The 19,171-nt window shown below is 40.1% G+C and overlaps 1 protein-coding gene across 4 annotated transcripts in view; it reads right to left on the bottom strand.

Annotated features, from left to right (window-relative positions):
* Nucleotides 1–19,171, bottom strand: part of CDH18 (cadherin 18) — a 586,652-nt gene that overhangs the window by 18,891 nt on the left and 548,590 nt on the right. For all 4 annotated transcript variants that reach the window (XM_042465610.1, XM_042465611.1, XM_042465612.1 and 1 more), the window contains 2 exons: nt 18,670–18,791; nt 12,243–12,360 (listed from right to left, as the gene is read on the bottom strand). In XM_042465610.1, the coding sequence (XP_042321544.1) occupies nt 12,243–12,360; nt 18,670–18,791 (240 nt within the window). The remainder of the gene's footprint in view (nt 1–12,242; nt 12,361–18,669; nt 18,792–19,171) is intronic.

A 19,171-nucleotide genomic window follows, 5' to 3' on the forward strand; every position in this document is an offset into this window, starting at 1 on the left:
AGAGCTTAAAACAAGCTTTGGAAAAGCTGGCCAAATTGGGGGGGGGGGGCATTTGTAGGGTAAAATAAATATGTACAAGTCAAGGATCTGAAAGATATTGAGTTCTTTGCTGGTCTTTCTTTACATATGCATCCTCCCCCCATAACTAGGTAACAAAAGTTCCATGGATTTCCAAATACCCCCACACCTGGATTCCCACTGACTGCTTTGGAAAATAAAAGCCATGCTCACATGCATACAGACATTGTTGCTGTCAGTAAGAAAAAACACTTTCTTGTGGTTGTCTCTGTCACAATGGGAGTAGGAAGGATGTTGCTGACATCTGTCAGTCAAAGAAATTCTCTAATTCAGATTTGGAAGTAAACCTCTCCTGCCCGCTCTCTTGCGCATATCAACAAACCTACTGTCCTTACATTGGTATTTCATATGACAGGCATAGGCACACAGAATAGCTCTTGCAAACAACCCTTAGGGTGGGCTGGGGGATGGAGCATATTTATTTGCACCTTGACCAATGGGAACGTTAGCTTTTATTTCAAAGTGGTGCTCAAATGAAGGGGGGGACATGCGTGATAATAGGAGTCCTCCTATCATCTGAGCCTTCTTCCTACATAACAAAGGATTAAATTAGGTGAAGTGTTTAAATTACAATTTTGGGCAAGTCCCATTTTGTCAGCTTCAGAGGAGGAATGCAATAACAAACCCCTTTGATTAAATCTTCCGAAAGCCTATGCCAGGGGTTGCAGAATGGGAACTACATTTGTTCCTTTCCTCTGTCAACTACAACCATTAAGAATGAAACAAATTTCATTCTCTGTCTTGTCATGTAACAAAAAACAACAAACAAGAAGAAACCCTTTGGGTTTAATGAGCTGTCTTCACTTAAGGTCACTCGGGTCCAAAATGTCAAGAATCTATTAAGGGCTGTGCCCTTATCAGATGTTTTATTTAGCCAAAGATAGAGAGAATCTTCTCCTACTCTGTGGTTAAGTTCCAGATTCACCGCAGTGTCGGAACGGGTGGTGTCCATGGCAAACACAACCACTCCAATTTTCACTGTTCACTGGAATAGCCCCAAGGAGTCTATGCAACTGAAATGAGCATGCAGAGAAGGTGCTAGGCAGATGCCACCCACAAAGAATAATCAATGGATGGGAACTGATAGTTTCTCGTAAGGTTGAAAATATGGGATCTGCAACAAAGCATTGAAATATGGTATGCGCCTGTTCGGATTTCTTCCAACTAATCAGGTCCTTCTCTCTTCCACCCATTTTCTACTTCCCTACCAAACAGCATTTGGTGGCCATTCAATATATTCAATTGTCATTGGGATGCTTGTGGTCTCTTTGAGTTTTTGCCACCTAGGGTTTATTTCTCAAAGATTACTTGCACGTCTGTAAACACTGGAAGTTTCCTCCAGATGATGATGAGTCTCCTCTTCTGAGTGGATGTGCGTGTTAGGTTACCTATTGACTGAGATTCATCCTGAACGTTCTAATTCATCTATATAGCTATTTCTTCCATGTCCAGCATTTAGATGAGTCAATGTGGCTGTAACAATTGTATTCAGTAAAACTATCCATTATCCCTTTAGTAACAAAACCCTTCAAGAGCTCAAAGAAACTGTTTTGTACAAGAAGGTGTATGCTCTGATAGCATTGCATACTTCTCTTAACACTTTTTAAGAATTTTAATGATCGAGATCACCTAAGCATGTATAATGTACCAATGGGTACATCTAGGTAACTTGCCACTAGGGACAATATATCGGCTCTGCAGAGAAAGTAGACAGAAGTACAAAAGAAGAAGGAATGACAGGAAGGAAGGCAAAGGAAGGATGATGTGTGTGTGTGTGTGTGGTGTGTGGTGTTGGGGGGTGTGTGGCACAAGGAGCTGCTAAAGAGTCTATAGTGATGGCTGCCGGCTGAAGACACCCTAGAATACATCTTTTCCAGATGAAACGGTCACTGGCTCAATCCAGAAAACCCCCACCAACCAACAATACCAACAACCTGAAAGTATTAGCTCTGACTCCGAGAGTCCAAAGTGTATCCAGGCCTACCGTACCAATCTTCTGTATTGCCACAAGGACACAAAATTCATCCAAGCCTAGTTATACACAGGGCCAGATATATGGCCCTTAAAAGATGCCTTCATCGGAATGCGGAGTTTACGATGCGCACATTCTGATGATGTCCTGAAGCTGCCTGGAAGCTGGGTGGCTGCCCAGAATGGGTGCATTCAAATGCTCTGGTGGCATAGTGTTTAGATGCTGCATGCTGCCGAAGTATCTTGTAGTTGACATGGGGTTTGCGGTGCAACCACTAAAGGCAGCTTTCCCACATCCTCAAAAAGCGGGGATCTTTGCCACCTTTTTGGGTGGGGTTCAAGGAGGATTGGGGCCACAGTGTGATTGCTACAAAGCTGCGATTGCTGTTTTTTGTAAGGGGTAGCTTCAAACTGCCCTTTCCTCCCCATCTGTTTTCCCCTAAGGTAATGTGCTGGAAATATGTAGAAGGTAAGCTTTAGGAAAGATGTAGGCAATAGAAATGCAATGGTTGTGAATGCTAGAGTGCTTTGGAGAATTCTCACTCAATTCATTATTCACAATCAAAAAGTTATTTTAATACATAACTATTAAATGCCAACACAAGAGGATAGGGGGAAAAACTATTTTATGATTTTCCTTTAGGCAAGTTTTAATTTGTTCTTCAACTCTGTTTGTATAAAAATGTTTTCAACTGTTTTAGGCAATATAAGATGGTGTGAGTAAAGATGATATTACATCTTAGTATCTCTAAGTGTGTACTGTAGCATTTTCTTAACCAAGAAATGATGTTTCTCCTTTATTCTGGTTGGGTTGTTTTAATTTTTTTTGATCAAACAACTAAATGAAATGAAATTAATAGAAATAGGTTAAGTTGAGAAATAGTAGTTTGATACAGGTAGCTGTTTGAGGAAAGGAGGTATGTGAAGGAAGACTCTCCCTCAACAGTTCTTCCCTAAAGCCCACAGAGCCCTTTCCAAATGCAATCCCAAAGTGAGGGGAGCCTGCTGGTTGAGTGGGCTATGATTCAAGGATTGAAAAAGAGGAGGGGTTGCTGAAAACTGGACAAATACCTCCTACAAAGCCTAAATGAATTTCATGTTGTCTTGGGTCCCATATCCAAGATATCTCATTATGTATATGCAAATATCAGAAAATCCTAAAAAAATAATAAATTCCAAAAACAAAAGCACTTCTGGTCCTAAGTATTTTGAACAAAGGTAAATCTATACAACCTCTCAATCCACTTGGCAGATTCCCACCCAACCACAGGGGAGCAATTCTGGTAGATTGGAATGATGGGGAGAGGTGAAGCAGGAAAGTCGCTTCTGATCCTCCTTCTGTAGTAAGAATCTAGACCAGTCCACTCCCTTTTCAATGACCATTCCACGATCTACATACTCAGTAGGAGCTGAAACCAGGTCTTTTCAGTTCAAGTCCATTATTCTCTTTCCAAGGTCCTCTCCATATTTAGATGTACTTTATTTCTGAACTTATGGAGAACTTTTTATAAAGTTTGAAGCTGTTTTCCAAGATGATGGAAAATATACAACAGTAGACACTCCCTGAAAGGACATGACACAGAGAATCTCAATGACTTTGGGCAATGTGAAAACAAAATTTAAAAATTCCGTATTTTCGTTGCACTGTAAAAACTGCTTATTGATGCCCTCTGACAATTTGATCTGTTGCAATACTTAATTGTATGTGGCCTGTTCTCACTGTATTAACTTTCCTCCATAAAGAACCTCAGTTGTACTGGGTGGTAGCTGTTTGCTGGTTTGTGACAGGGATGGAGAATAAGAATAATAATATAATAATAATAATATAATAAATAATTTATTTTTCTATTTTCCTGCTCTCCCTATGGATCGAGGGGGGACCACAGCAGGTCTCCATCTCTTTTCTTGTACCCCACCCTCCTTGGGATCCACCAAAATCCTTTCCAATTTTTGCTTCAATATGGTTTTGAAATGTTTCTTCAGCACTCACACTATCCTTCTAAAAATGAGCCTTTTCAGCTTCCTGTTTCTCATGCCTCTCTTCACTCTCTCCTAAATAGTCTCACAGTTTTTAAAAGCTAATTGACTCTGTGACCCCAAACTGACAGCCCAAGGCTTGACCAGGGAGATTCCCCCGAATAAGCAAATCAAAAGCATAAATGCTACTGAGCAGATGCAAAGACATACCTCACACCTGTTAACTGTAAGGTTCGCCCCTGTTGCAGCACCTTCGGAAGTGAGGTGGAGTTCAGATTTGGGATCAGTGTCAGCTGTCTTTTTCAGAAATGTTCAAAACCTATATGTATTTACATCCCCAAGGAAATAAATTGCATGGACACATCGGGAAATATACAAAACGGTGCCCAGCTAGAACATCCAACATGCTGAAACAGATGTAATATGACTTCCTCTTTCTTTCTATGTACCAGAGGTTCTGCTAGCTAGAGATAGGAATGTTAATAGAAAAGAGCTACATTAATTCATCAATAATAAGTGTTAAAAACTAAATTCAATTCCATTATATTAGATAGGAGGCAGACTTAAACGTTGAATTTATGTTAAATTGGGAAAGAAGGGAACAGCTGTGTGCATTTTTGAAAATCTCACTTCTTCTGTTCCACCAAATCTCTCTTTTGGTTCTCTCTTTTAATGAAGTCAACCTCCTTTCTTTAACTTTGATTCCACCAGATTCCAGAAAAAGTCCCAAAGGTAAGAGTTTAAAAATCAGTTTGTTGGAACAGTTTAGGAGCCTCAATGAGGCACCAGTTGTAGAGCACAGGAGAACCATTTAGTGTCGAATTATGCTGCCCCTTCCAGTCTGGCCCTTACTTTGTTGGTTTAAAAAAATTAACATTGGATGACAAATAATCCACTTTAACTTTTGTAAAATAAATGTGCTACAGCCAGTTGCATTTTCTGTACTACCTTACTTTATAGTAGGTACATATGTTGTGCTGTTTGCCTCAAGTCATTTCCGTACTTATGGAGACCTCAGTTCAAACTATCACAGGGTTTTCTTGACGTTTCTTCAGAGGGGGTTTGCCCTTGTTATCTCTGAGGCTGAGAGACTGTAACTTGCCCAAGGCCACCCAGTGGGTTTCATGGCAGAGCAAGGATTCAATCCTGTGCTCCAGAGTAGCAGATCAATGGTCAATCAATATACCACACTAGCTTATATAAATGCATAGCCCTTATCAGATGTTTTATTTAGCCAAAGATAGAGAGAATCTTCTCCTACTCTGTGGTTAAGTTCCAGATTCACCGCAGTGTCGGAACTGGGTGGCTGTCCATGGCAAACACAACCACTCCAATTTTCACTGTTCACTGGAATAGCCCCAAGGAGTCTATGCAACTGAAATGAGCATGCAAGAGAAGGTGCTAGGCAGATGCCACCCACAAAGAATAATCAGAAGTGGATGGGAACTGATAGTTTCTCGTAAGGTTGAAAATATAAGTGGGATCTGCAACAAAGCATTGAAATATGGTATGCGCCTGTTCAGGATTTCTTCCAACTAATCAGGTCCTTCTCTCTTCCACCCCATTTTCTACTTCCCTACCAAACAGCATTTGGTGGCCATTCAATATATTCAATTGTCATTGGGATGCTTTGTGGTCTCTTTGAGTTTTGCCACCTTAGGGTTTTATTTCTCAAAGATTATTTGCACGTCTGTAAACACTGGAAGTTTCCTCCAGTATGCTGATGAGTCTCCTCTTCTGAGTGGATGGTGCTGTTAGGTTACCTATTGACTGAGATTCATCCTTGAACGTTCTTAATCATTCATCTATTATAGCTATTTCTTCCATGTCCAGCATTTAGATATGATCAATGTGGCTGTAACAATTGTATTCAGTAAAACTATCCATTATCCCTTTAGTAACAAAACCCTTTACAAGAGCTCAAAGAAACTGTTTTGTACAAAATGGTAGTTTATGCTCTGATAGCATTGTCATACTTCTCTTAACACTTTTTAAGAATATTTTAATGATCGAGAATCACCTAAATGCATGTATAATGTACCCTAATGGGTACATCTAGTAACTTGCCACTATTGGGACAATATATCTTTTGTTGCTCTTGCTAGAAAGAAAGTTTTAGACAGAAGTATTCAAATAAGAAAAGGAATTTGACAGGATCTGAATTCAAATAAGGATGATTTTGTGTGTGTGTGTGTGTGTGTGTGTGTGCGCGCGCGCACAACTGAAGCTTTCTAAAGAGTCTATAGTGATTGGCTTAGCTCCTTGGCTATTAGAATTACATCTTTCCTAGAATTACATCTTTCCAGATGAAACTGTCACTGGCTTTCAATCCAGAAAACTCCCACCAATACCACCAATACCAACAACCTGAAAGTATTAGCTCTGACTCCAGAGAGTCCAAAGTGTATCCAGGCCTACCGTACCAATCTTCTGTATTGCCACAAGGACACAATAAATTCATCCAAGCCTAGTTATACACAGGGCCAGAATATATGGCCCTTAAAAGATGCCTTCATCGGAATGCGGAGTTTACATGCTGCACATTCTGATGATGTCCTGAAGCTGCCTGGAAGCTGGGTGGCTGCCCAGAAATGGGTGCATTCAAAATGCTCTGGTGGCATAGTGTTTAGATGCTGCATGCTGCCGAAGTATCTTGTAGTTGACATGGGGTTGCGGTGCAACCACTAAAGGCAGCTTTCCCACATCCTCAAAAAGCGGGGATCTTTGCCACTCCTTTTTGGGTGGGGTTCAAGGAGGATTGGGGCCACAGTGTGATTGCTACAACCGTGCGATTGCTGTTTTTTGTAAGGGGTAGCTTCAAACTGCCCTTTCCTCCCCATCTGTTTTCCCCTAAGGTAATGTGCTGGAAAATATGTAGAAGGTAAGCTTTAGGAAAGATGTAGGCAATAGAAATGCAATGGTTGTGAATGCTAGAGTGCTTTGGAGAATTCTCACTCAATTCATTATTCACAATCAAAAAAGTTATTTTAATACATAACTATTAAATGCCAACACAAGAGGATAAGGGGGAAAAACTATTTTATGATTTTCCTTTAGGCAAGTTTTAATTTGTTCTTCAACTCTGTTTGTATAAAAATGTTTCAACTGTTTTAGGCAATATAAGATGGTGTGAGTAAAGATGAATATTACATCTTAGTATCTCTAAGTGTGTTACTGTAGCATTTTCTTAACCAAGAAATGAATGTTTCTCCTTTATTCTGGTTGGGTTGTTTTAATTTTTTTTGATCAAACAACTAAATGAAATGAAATTAATAGAAATAGGTTAAGTTGAGAAATAGTAGTTTGAATACAGGTAGCTGTTTGAGGAAGGAGGTATGTGAAGGAAGACTCTCCCTCAAACAGTTCTTCCCTAAAGCCCACAGAGCCCTTTCCAAATGCAATCCCAAAGTGAGGGGAGCCTGCTGAGTTGAGTGGGCTATGATTCAAGGATTGAAAAAGAGGAGAGGGTTGCTGAAAACTGGACAAATACCTCCTACAAAGCCTAAATGAATTTCATGTTTAGTCTTGGGTCCCATATCCAAGATATCTCATTATGTATATGCAAATATCAGAAAATCCTAAAAAAAATAATAATATTCCAAAAACAAAAGCACTTCTGGTCCTAAGTATTTTGAACAAAGGTAAATCTATACAACCTCTCAATCCACTTGGCAGATTCCCACCCAACCACAGGGGAGCAATTCTGGTAGATTGGAATGATGGGGAGAGGTGAAGCAGGAAAGTCAGCTTCTGATTCCTCCTTCTGTAGTAAGAAATCTAGACCAGTCCACTCCCTTTTCAATGACCATTCCACGATCTACATACTCAGTAAGGAGCTGAAACCAGGTCTTTTCAGTTCAAGTCCATTATTCTCTTTCCAAGGTCTCTCTCACATATTTAGATGTACTTTATTTCTGAACTTTATGGAGAACTTTTTATAAAGTTTGAAGCTGTTTTCCAAGATGAGTGAAAATATACAACAGTAGACACTCCTCTGAAAGGACATGACACAGATAATCTCAATGACTTTGGCAATGTGAAAAACAAAATTTAAAAATTCCGTATTTTCCTTTCTTGCACTGTTTAAAAACTGCTTATTGATGCCCTCTGACAATTTGATCTGTTGCAATACTTAATTGTATGTGGCCTGTTCTACTGTATTAACTTCTTCCTCCATAAAGAACTCTCAGTTGTACTGCTGGTAGCTGTTGTTGCTTTTGTGACAGGGATGGAATAATAATAATAATAATAATAATAATAATAATAATTTAATTTTTTCTATTTTCCTGCCTCTCCCTATGGATCGAGGGGGGACCACAGCAGGTCTCCATCTCTTTTCTTGTACCCCACCCTCCTTGGTGATCCACCAAAATCCTTTCCAATTTCTTGCTTCAATATGGTTTTGAAATGTTTCTTCAGCACTCACACTATCCTTCTAACAATGAGCCTTTTCAGCTTCCTGTTTCTCATGCCATCTCTTCACTCTCTCCTAAATAGTCTCACAGTTTTTAAAAAGCTAATTGACTCTGTGACCCCAAACTGACAGCCCCAAGGCTTGACCAGGGAGCATTCCCCCGAATAAGCAAATCAAAAGCATAAATGCTACTGCAGCACTATGCAAAGACATACCTCACACTCTGTTTCTAACTGTAAGGTTCGCCCCTGTTGCAGCACCTTCGGAAGTGAGGTGGAGTTCAGATTTTGTGATCAGTGTCAGCTGTCTTTTTCAAGAAATGTTCAAAACCTATATGTATTTACATCCCCAAGGAAATAAATTGCATGGACACATCGGGAAATATACAAAACGGTGCCCAGCTAGCAACATCCAACATTGCTGAAACAGATGATAATATGACTTCCTCTTTCTTTCTATGTACCAGAGGTTCTGCTAGCTAGAGATAGGAATGTTAATAGAAAAGAGCTACATTTAATTCATCAATAATAAGTGTTAAAAAACTAAGTTCAATTCCATTTATATTAGAATAGGAGGCAGACTTAAACGTTGAATTTATGTTAAATTGGGAAAGAAGGGAACAGCTGTGTGCATTTTTGAAAATCTCATTTTCTTCTGTTCCACCAAAATCTCTTCTCCTTTTTGTTCTCTCTCTTTTATAATGACATCACCTCACCTTTTCTTTAACTTTCTGATTCCCACACAGATTCCAGAAAAAGTCCCAAAGGTAAGAGTTTAAAAATCAGTTTGTTGGAACAGTTTAGGAGCCTCAATGAGGCACCAGTTGTAGAGCACAGGAGAACCATTTAGTGTCGAATTATGCTGCCCCTTCCAGTCTGCCCTTACTTCTTGTTGGTTTAAAAAAATTTAACATTGGAATTGACAAAATAATCATACTTTCTTGCTGTAAAATAAAATAAAGTTTGCTACAGCCAGTTGCATTTTCTGTACTACCTTACTTTATAGTAGGTACATATGTTGTGCTGTTTGCCTTCAAGTCATTTCCTACTTATGGAGACCCTCAGTCAAACCTATCACAGGGTTTTCTTGACAAGTTTCTTCAGAGGGGGTTTGCCCTTGTTATCCTCTGAGGCTGAGAGACTGTAACTTGCCCAAGGCCACCCAGTGGGTTTTCATGGCAGAGCAAGGATTCAAATCCTGTTCTCCAGAGTCGCAGATCAATGTTCAAATCAATATACCACACTAGCTTATATAACATGCATAAACATTATTTGTTATCTGGATCTATAATATTTTTATTCCCATTCAGATCGAATAGGCTGCACTTTTAATTAAGATGACACTGAAAGACACTTTAATTTGTTTTGTGGTGGAAAGAACGAACAAACGAACAAAAGATCCTTCTAAGGAGAAAAATCCTTGACTGCCATAGAGGTAGAATGATGTAAGTTGGACTTACACTGTCACAATTCACTTTTTTTTGTTTTGATCATTACATAGATTTTTTTTTTTAAATTGTCATCACATAAAATTCTGTTACAACTGTGCTACAATCAACCTCCCTCCCAAAAAACCAACATTGTAAGCCTTGCTTACAATACTGGGCCGCCTCACTGGGAAGGAACTTGGAGGCACTGTTTTACAGTGGCTCCATTTGTTCCTGGAGGGGTGAACCAGAAGGTGGTGCTGGGGGATTCCTGTTTGAACCCTGGCAACTGACCACAGGGGTTTGTCCCTCATTTAACATATACAGTTGGCCCTTCTTATACATGGATTTTTTTATACATGGATTCAAGTATCCATGGTTTTAAAATGTTCAAAAAAAGTATAAATTTCAAATATCAAACCTTGATTTTCCATTTTTAATAAGGGACACCATTTTGCTATGTCATTATATTTAATGGGACTTGAAATTTTTTGGATTTTGTTATCCACAGGGTATCTTGGAACCAAACCCCAGCGTATAACAAGGGGGCACTGTACATGAAACCACTGGAAGAGGTAAACTAGAGTTTTGGGATCCGGCACCGTCAATATACAAATGACACCCATATCTATCTTTCCTTTCCATCCAATTCCAAGGAAGCTGTCCTGGTTCTAAACCAGTGTCTGGCATCAGTAATGGACTGAATGAAGGTGAACAAACTAGAACTTAATTTGTATAAGGCAGATAAGACTTAGGGCCAAAACAGATGGTCTGTATAGTCCCACTTGGGGCTGTCTTGGGGGTATGGCGTTTATAAGTGCCACACCTCCAAGCCAGACAGAAGCTGGGGCGATGATTACATGCTGTCCGTTTTGTCTCCCGCTTGGGGGCATGGCGCTTAGACACCAGAGCCAGCTTTTGAGGAGGAAAAGTTGGCTCTTTTGGAGAAGGAGTGGCTTTTTTTCACCCCCAAAAGGAGCGGATCTTATCTGCTTCTTTTGGGGGCAGAATCTGGCTGAATCAGGGACAGGCATCTGTTTGCCCTGGCCCCAATCCAGCCTAAAAGGGGTGGCTATAAGATGCTCCTTTTGAGCTGTCTGGCCTGGGCTCTGTGATCATGAAGGGGAGCCCTTCTCTCAGGCCACCATCACAAACACAGTTGGTAAGGACACAAGAGAGGGCCTTCTTGATGGCTGACCCTAGACCTTGGAATTCCCTTCCCCAGAAGGCCAGAATCCCCAGCTTCTTTTGTCATTCTACCAGCAGGCTAAAACCATTTTATTCAGACAGTTTTTTAAAACAGAAAGCATTTAAAGAATGGAGTAGGGGGTGCTGAATTGGTTTTAACCAAATTGTTAAATATTTTAAACTGGAACATTTTCTTTTACTGAATGTGTATTGTTTTAATATTATAAATGGTTTAATTCTATTTTAATGTTTTCTTTTTGTACATTTTTAGCTGTCTTTTAAATTGTGAGCTGCTATGAATCACAATTTTGAGGGAAAAGCAGGATATAAATAAATATAAATATGGCAACAACAACAATAACATAATGACGACATACCAATGTCAGTCGATCCCTTTAGTTAAAAATTCATTTAATTAAGTTGTCATTTTCCTTTGAAAATTTCCAACATAACTGATCACTTAATTCATTTTAGTTTCTGGGGAAGGCATGATGGATGGAGGGATACAAAAGGATGTGGAACCAGTTCAGCTAGTCGTATCTATTCCCTCAACTGACAAACTCAGTTCAGTATAATTTAATTTGTGGAGAATGTAACTAAAATTTAATCTTGAAAAACATAATATTTAAATCAGATTTTCTCAAGCGTCTTAAATGATTAAAAAGTGCAACATAGTTTGATGCTGCAAGTAAATTAATGGTATATTTTACAATATATACTTTTTACAATAAATAATAATGTTTTATTAAAGCATGTGAAATGTTGCAAGTGAAACCCCCTTCCCCTCCTTCCTCATAATTGTGTCCTTTATTTGTGCACAAGTCTTTACAAAAAGATAAGAAAAGATGTAGTATCTTTTTTGATGGTGCAGTCAGTGTTCTTGAAGCAAAAAACTAAAGTAAATCTTTGCAGCTCCAGAACATCTATTTAAAAAAAAAATTCAGGAAACATGCAGAATAAGTAAGAAAATACTATAAAGTTATTGGGTTTTTAATTTTAAAAAAGTCTCTGGATATTCATCATTCACAATAGAAAAGGTATGAATATGGTGTCCTTGTCATAACCACCTTCTGCCCTGACAGATTATTGTTTCCACCCACTGACTAAAAAGATTATGAAAAAAGAAGACATTCTCTTCAATGAGATATCCCAGAGAATATTGCACATCGAATAACACATTTGATTTACCTTCATTGTCCTTTAGTGTAAAGTTTGGATTTAAAGGAAAACTGTCATCCAGGGAAAAATGAAATCTTTGCCCATTTGTAAAGTCATCTCTGTCAGTAGCACTGATTGTATGAATAATCTGGAAGGAAAAGTGCAATAATGAATGTGATGAATTTAAACCTGGATCTAAATTTTGACAGGGTCTTGTAAGCCCAACTTTCTTTTATAATATTCTACTAGCCTGAAGCCATTGTTTACCTACAAAATAATCAGTCTATAACCTGTTGAGCATGCATGTCTTCGTAAGTGGATTTTGCCACTGTAGGAATTAGAACTGGGCAGTTCTATGTTTGTATCCAGTACAGGGCTGCTGTTACATTACTATGTAGAGAAGCCAGCAAAGTAGCCAATATGAAAAAGAGTTGGGTATGTTCTTCTGAGGATTTCTAATCCCTCCTAAGATCCTCCATTTTGCTGGACTTAATTGACAACTCTTTTGATCTGTTTGCTTTGCAAGCAATTTCTTTCACAGTAGAAAATAACAGTCTTGGAGTGGGTCCTCTTGTATGGGTTTTTTAAAAGCCAAGATTCAGAGATAGTTCCACACATACAACTTGCTGCTATTGTTAAAAATTTTCTATACCATTTCTGCCTTTGCAGAAATCCCCAAAGAGTTTACTGCACCACCGAAAATCAATAGAATAATCCAAGACAAATGCAATTACATAAGCAGGTTCACCATACCATTATACATTTGAGAAAGATCCAGATAGCTCATAGCCAAGGGAAAGCCAACATAAAAATATTTATGAACAGGATGGTAATCATTCAGCCTACCAAGTCTCTTTTTGTGTCCTGTCTCCCTGAATCAATTGAAAAATACTCATTGTGAAAATTCAACTGCTGAAAATTAATGATGCAGGTTGCTGCCAAAGACGGAGTACAGATCGCCCCTTTGGGGTGGCCTGCAGCTGCCCCTTTCCCTGATGGATCAGGGCCTCAGTTTCCACAGCAGCAGCCCTGAGTCCCCTATCCACTGCTTTTCCAGGCCACGGGGAAGTGGCAAAAGGCTGCTTCCCCGCGGCCTGGAAAGGGGTGTCCTTGGGGCTTCAAGCCCCAAGGACAACCCAACAGAAGCAGGAAACAAGAGAAAGGGGCCTCTCAGCCCCTTTGTCCTTTGTGTCGCTGGCGCAGTCGTGTAAAGGCTGCGCCAGCAACACAAACCCAGGAAGGCACTCCAAAATGGAGCTCCTTACGGTGTGTGGAGGCAGCACGGCCATAACGTCATAATGATGGCGCCCATGTGAACAGGGCGCCACCATTTTATACATACTCTGTATATACTAGGGTTGCGGGCATCTATACAGGGCCAAAATTTGGCAAAACAACTAAGTACACTGAATATACTGCTATAGAGACAAAGGAAGACAAAGAAGACGAAGAAGAGGAGGAGAAATTAGTTTATATTAATTTTAAGACACATGTTAAGGTGATAATCTACAATTAGGCCATTTTGGAAATGATCTCACCCTCTCCATTAGCTTCCTCAACTTTTTTTCCGGAACATGACATATTACTTTGCCACTTCCTAGATAATGCTCTTGACAAAGTCCTCCAGAGTTCAATGGTACTTGAACATAGACCCATGTTGTTGTTAACTACTTTGAGTTGACCTCAACCCATGGCAACCTTGTGGATGAGACATCTCCAAGATCCCTGTCCTCAACTGCTCCAAATAGTTCCTTCTGGTTCATGGCCATAGCCTCCTTGATAGAGATTATCACCTTGCTTTTAAAGTGCCTTATTCCCAACAGGCTAAAGGAACATTTAATTTTAAAACTGGGTGTTATTGCAGACGCAGGTGGCTGGATGAGTGCAACCCATATGCAGCCTGGATCCCAGCTGTACTTATCCAGCAGCTTTTCAAAAATGAGATTTTTAAAAAGCCACTGAATAAGCATGGCTGGGATCCAAGCTACATACAGGTTGCATTCACCCAGCCACAGGCAAGTGTAATAACACCTGCTTTTAAAATTAAATGCTTCTTTATCCTTAGTTTTTTGTGGGTTTTTCAGGCTATGTGGCCATGTTCATGAAGAGTTTCTAGGAACTATGGGCGCCAGCCATGAAAGCCTTCGACTTCACTTCTTTATCCTGTCGGGGATAAGGCACGTCTTCCAGAACTTTACATCTTGCATGTGGTCTACCTTTTTTTCTCCTATATGCTACCTTTCCAAGTATTATTGTCTAGTGGGTCATGCTTTCCAACGATGTGACCAAAGTAAGACAACCTCAATTTAGTCATCTTGGCTTCCAGGGAGAGCTCAGGCTTGATTTGTTCCAGTACCAATTTGTTTGTTATTTTGGCTGTCCATGGTATCTTCTGCACTCTTCTGCAGCATCACATTTCAAATGAGTTGATTTTCTTTCTCAGCTTTCTTAACTGGACAGCTCTCACAACCACACATGATGGGGAATAAAATGGTTTGGATGATATTTACTTCCGTTTTCAGAGTTATATCTTTGCATGTTACACACAGCTATAAAGCTGCTGCCAAATCACATAATCATTAGAACAACGTTGGGAAATTGTGATAGGACCACACCCTTATTTATTTAAAAATACTTCCCCTTTTCAAATGTTCTTAACAATAAATTGTATAACTGAATTAATAAGAAGAAATAAATTAAAATATTGATTGAATGGGAAAAATGAGAGAGTACCAGAGAGAAAGATAAGAAGATTACATGAGAGATAGAGAAGAGAACTTTGCAGAGATTTTGCAAGTGAGCTGAAAGAAGCAGAAGCAGGCGCAAGGTCCAAGGAGGGGAGGCAGCTGAGTCAAGCTTGCAAAGCAAAGTGTGTGTATGTGCGTGTAGAGGAAGAGACAGGGAAGCAAGAAACTTAGGGGCTGTCTGCACAGGCCACAAGAGCCATGTTTCCCCAGCCTCACATCACCCTGTTTAGACATCACAGGCCAAATCCTGTGGCCAGGATCAGGTTGGATCCCAGCAGACCAAATGCAGATCACATGGTTATGGCCAGATCCATAAACTCCATGGAAATCCTGGCTGTATAGACATCCCAAGGGCTCCTTACCTTTCCCCTGCTTCTCTGTTAGAGAGTAGACTCCCATTGCCATGCTTGAAACAGAAACAGGCATCTGGCTGCACCCATGTGGCCAGGCACCCCCATTTTCACATCAGTTGTAGCGACAGGGGTCCACTGACTAGCAGAGAAACAGACGGAAGGTAAGCAGCACACACCGGTAGCAGGTTCCCCGGCTGGTGTAGACATAGGCATGGAAAAACCTGCCTGTCACCTCTCCCAATTCAGGGGCCAATCTAGGTTAGCACTTGGGCCAGGAAAGCATGGGCCAAGCCCATGTTTGCCTATTCTATCTGCTCAGGACCTAAGACTGCATCTGCACTGCAGGTATAATCCAGTCTGACAGCACTTTAACTACCATGGGTCAATTCTATGGGATTCTAGGAACTGTAGTTTTGTGAAACATTTAGCCTTCCTTGTTAGAGAGCTCTGGGGCCACAACCAACTACAATTCCCACAATTCCATAGTACTGAGCCATGACAGTTAAAGATGTGTCAACCTGGATTATTTCTGCAGTGCAGATGTGGCATCAGGATACTTGCTGAGCGATGAAGGAAGGGGAAGAGGCAAATGTGGAGAGAAAAAGAAGATTGGGAGGGGAGAGACTGAGGACATTGGCTGAGTGATAGCGGAAGGAGCAGAGAGGCAAAAAGAGAGGGAAGAAGACAAGCAAAGACAAAAAGAGGCTTGAGGAAGCAATCATGTCAAGGTTGTTGTGGCTTGCCAATGAATGCCAGAGGCAAGCCTCATTTGAATTTACCAAAGCTCCCTGAGCTCCCTATTGAATCAACATGCCTGGAGGGACTTCAGAGGATGGCAGGGCATCATAATCCTCCCTGCCACCATTAGAGATTCCTACAGGTTTGATGTGCAAGGGAGGAAATCCATTTTGAAAAACGAACAAACATTAAAACAGAATGAAAAATGAAATAATAAGATTGGGAAAAGATGTATAATCATTTCATAATGTTATGATTTCATTCTTTTATTACTCCTTTGCATTACTCATTTGCACATTGCAGTAATTTTTATTAGGTTTATTGGATTTTATTAAATAAAAGGAGCCTTGGTGGCATAGTGGCTGAGGGGGCTTTAAAACTGCCCCACCCACCCTTGTTTTTACTGCCACCAGCAGCAGAGGCTCAGCAGCAGCAGAAGTACCCAGTTTGTTGGGGGAAATTGGCTTACAGATTATCAGAGTGCTGAGTTCACTATTAAGTGATATAGAAATGTAAATGCTATTGTTAAATACTATTAAATTTTCAGCTGTGTTTACTTTCCCCCTGTATGAGCCCTAACCACCTGAACACTGTTTCTTAAGCCCTGCCTCTTCCTTTAAGCCCCATCCCTTGGGTGTGAGCTCTTCATCCAATTGACAAAATAGGAAAACAGTTTCTAAGGTCTTGGAGCATGCCCAGATCCTAACATTCAAAGGGCTGTGTACAACTGTGTTCTTCCTCTGGCAAAACACTGAGAACTTTGTGCAGGGCAACACTGAGAATTATTTTTGCATTTTGGGGTGTACACAGGGAATTAGGCTGTGGCAAACTGCAGCATGTAACAAAGCACATAAAAACACATTCTCAGGAGCTAATATTCCAGTTCTAAACAACTTTTTTGTGTGGGGGGTGGGGGTGGGGGTGGGGGTGGGTACAGCTTTGCATTTTCTATGCAAATCTATTTACCCAAGAAAGACAGTTATATGTTATGTTATTCCATGGTTGTAACTCAGGAAGCAAACTGCAGAATACGCAGAAGCAAAGAAACTATGCAGATCATTTTGTCCTATACAAATAGGAAGACAAATTGTTGTAAGACATCATTTTAGCATAAGGAAATAAAACATAGGCTTTAGGACAATAAAACTTCCACATTGCAGAGTGCTAGACTACAATTTAAAATGTATGCAAGCACAGATATGAACCTGCTTTAACCATGAATGCTCCCCTGATGCTTTTATAGCATTAGTATAAACTCCATGGTTTCTTCTTCTTCTCAAAACCAAATTGTTCTTTGTATCATTGAACAAAGTTTCAGCTACACCCAGATCCACAAGAGAGAGATCTTATAAAACAATATTAGCACGTGAAGTCAAAGGCTTTCGTGGCTGGCATCCATAGTTGTTTGTAGATTTTTTGGGCTATGTGGCCATGTTCTAGAAGAGTTTATTACTGACGTTTCGCCAGCATCTGTGGCTGGCATCTTTAGAGAAATTAGGACAGTTTGTGGGGAGGTACTAAGGTGGGTAATAAAGGGCATGAAAAGTGAAGTGTTGAGATGAGCCTCACCTCACAAAACAGAGATCCCCACACCAAGCTTGTTCTAAATATGGAAGACCTGTTGTGCTCCAAATGTCCTCATTTACAACTACCACACCTGGTGACAGTTGCAGTAACAATGATAATAATGCAAAGGAGATGAAAGTTCAGATGCTGAGAGATCATGGCTGCATCTGCATTGCAGAAACAATCCAGCTTGACACTGATTTAACTGCCATGACTCAATGCTATGGAATTCTAGGATTTGTAGTATTACAAGACATTTAGCCTTCTCAGTCAGAGAGCTCTAGGGACACAACAAACTACACATCCAAGAATCCCATAAGACTGAGCTATGACAGTTAAAGTGGTGTCAACCTGGATTATTTCTGCAGTGCAGATGCAGCCCAGGTTACCCTTTCTGGCATCTAGAACACTGATGGCAAACCTTTTAGAGATCAAGTGCCCAAACTCAAAGGTATTCCTGCACCAGGTGTAACCCGGTGTCGGATGGGTGGGACTCCAGAGAGATGGAATTTCTGGGAGCGGGACCTCTGCCTTCTGAGGGCGAGACTTTGCCAGAGACAGCTGAAAACCCAGTAGGGTTAGTCCTGAGGAAATCCTGATGCAACAGCCATAGCTATAAGACCATACACCAGTGTTTTCCTCCCATGACGCTTGATTGCAGGAAAATAGATTGGAGACTTAAAAGAATGGTTTGATTTCATAAGATTTCAATGTTGATTTTTAAAAAGCTAATTTCATTTGGATCTTGCTTTTGTAAGATGTTATTGTATAGTATTTTTGTGGCTTTGTTTTTCATTCTGGCTTCTGGCTTCTTAAGCTGCCTTGGATGACTGTATGCTTGGTCTCAAGTTGGCAGTTACAGAATACTGCAGGTGGAATAATCCAAAGAGAATTAATGCTATTAGGAGTAATCTCCCAGCCAGATGCCATATAATATTGGGGCTTTGAGTCTATATCCATGGATATAAAATACATATTTCTCTATAAAGGAAAGCACTTATTTGAACTCAGCTGCTTACACATGCAATATTTGGAGTATGATTAGCAGATTACCTGGTTAGGCTTTGAATTTTCACAGACAACTACATCATAGTCTTCGGCAAGCTCTGGAGGGTTGTCATTGATGTCAAGAATTTTAATTCCAACAGGGACATGGCTCAAGAGGCCAGGACTTTCTGTAAAACAGAAAAGAATGAAGCAATTCAACTGTTTCAGAAGACATACACACTGTCACAGCTTGTCCTCAAAGCACTGCTCTGGCCCTGAAAGTGGAAGATTGGAAGTCTATTAAAAATAACAGTTTGTCAGAAATTCCAAAGGCTATGGCAGAACTACAGTAAGATGACAAACTTGTAAAACAGTGGTCTGCTAAGTCTCACTCAATTTATGAAACAGAAACCAAAGGCTTTAGTGTTGAACTATAGATGTGTAACCCTGAGCTGAAGAACAAGAGTGAGGGACATTTTCTGAATTTATTACACACTCCTCTGTTGTAGACCAAGAATGACTGAAATGGTTTTACTTGATGTTACAACACTGTGTCAGTGCAGTACAA

The sequence above is a fragment of the Sceloporus undulatus genome, chromosome 4, assembly GCF_019175285.1.
Source record: "Sceloporus undulatus isolate JIND9_A2432 ecotype Alabama chromosome 4, SceUnd_v1.1, whole genome shotgun sequence".
NCBI lineage: Eukaryota > Metazoa > Chordata > Lepidosauria > Squamata > Phrynosomatidae > Sceloporus > Sceloporus undulatus.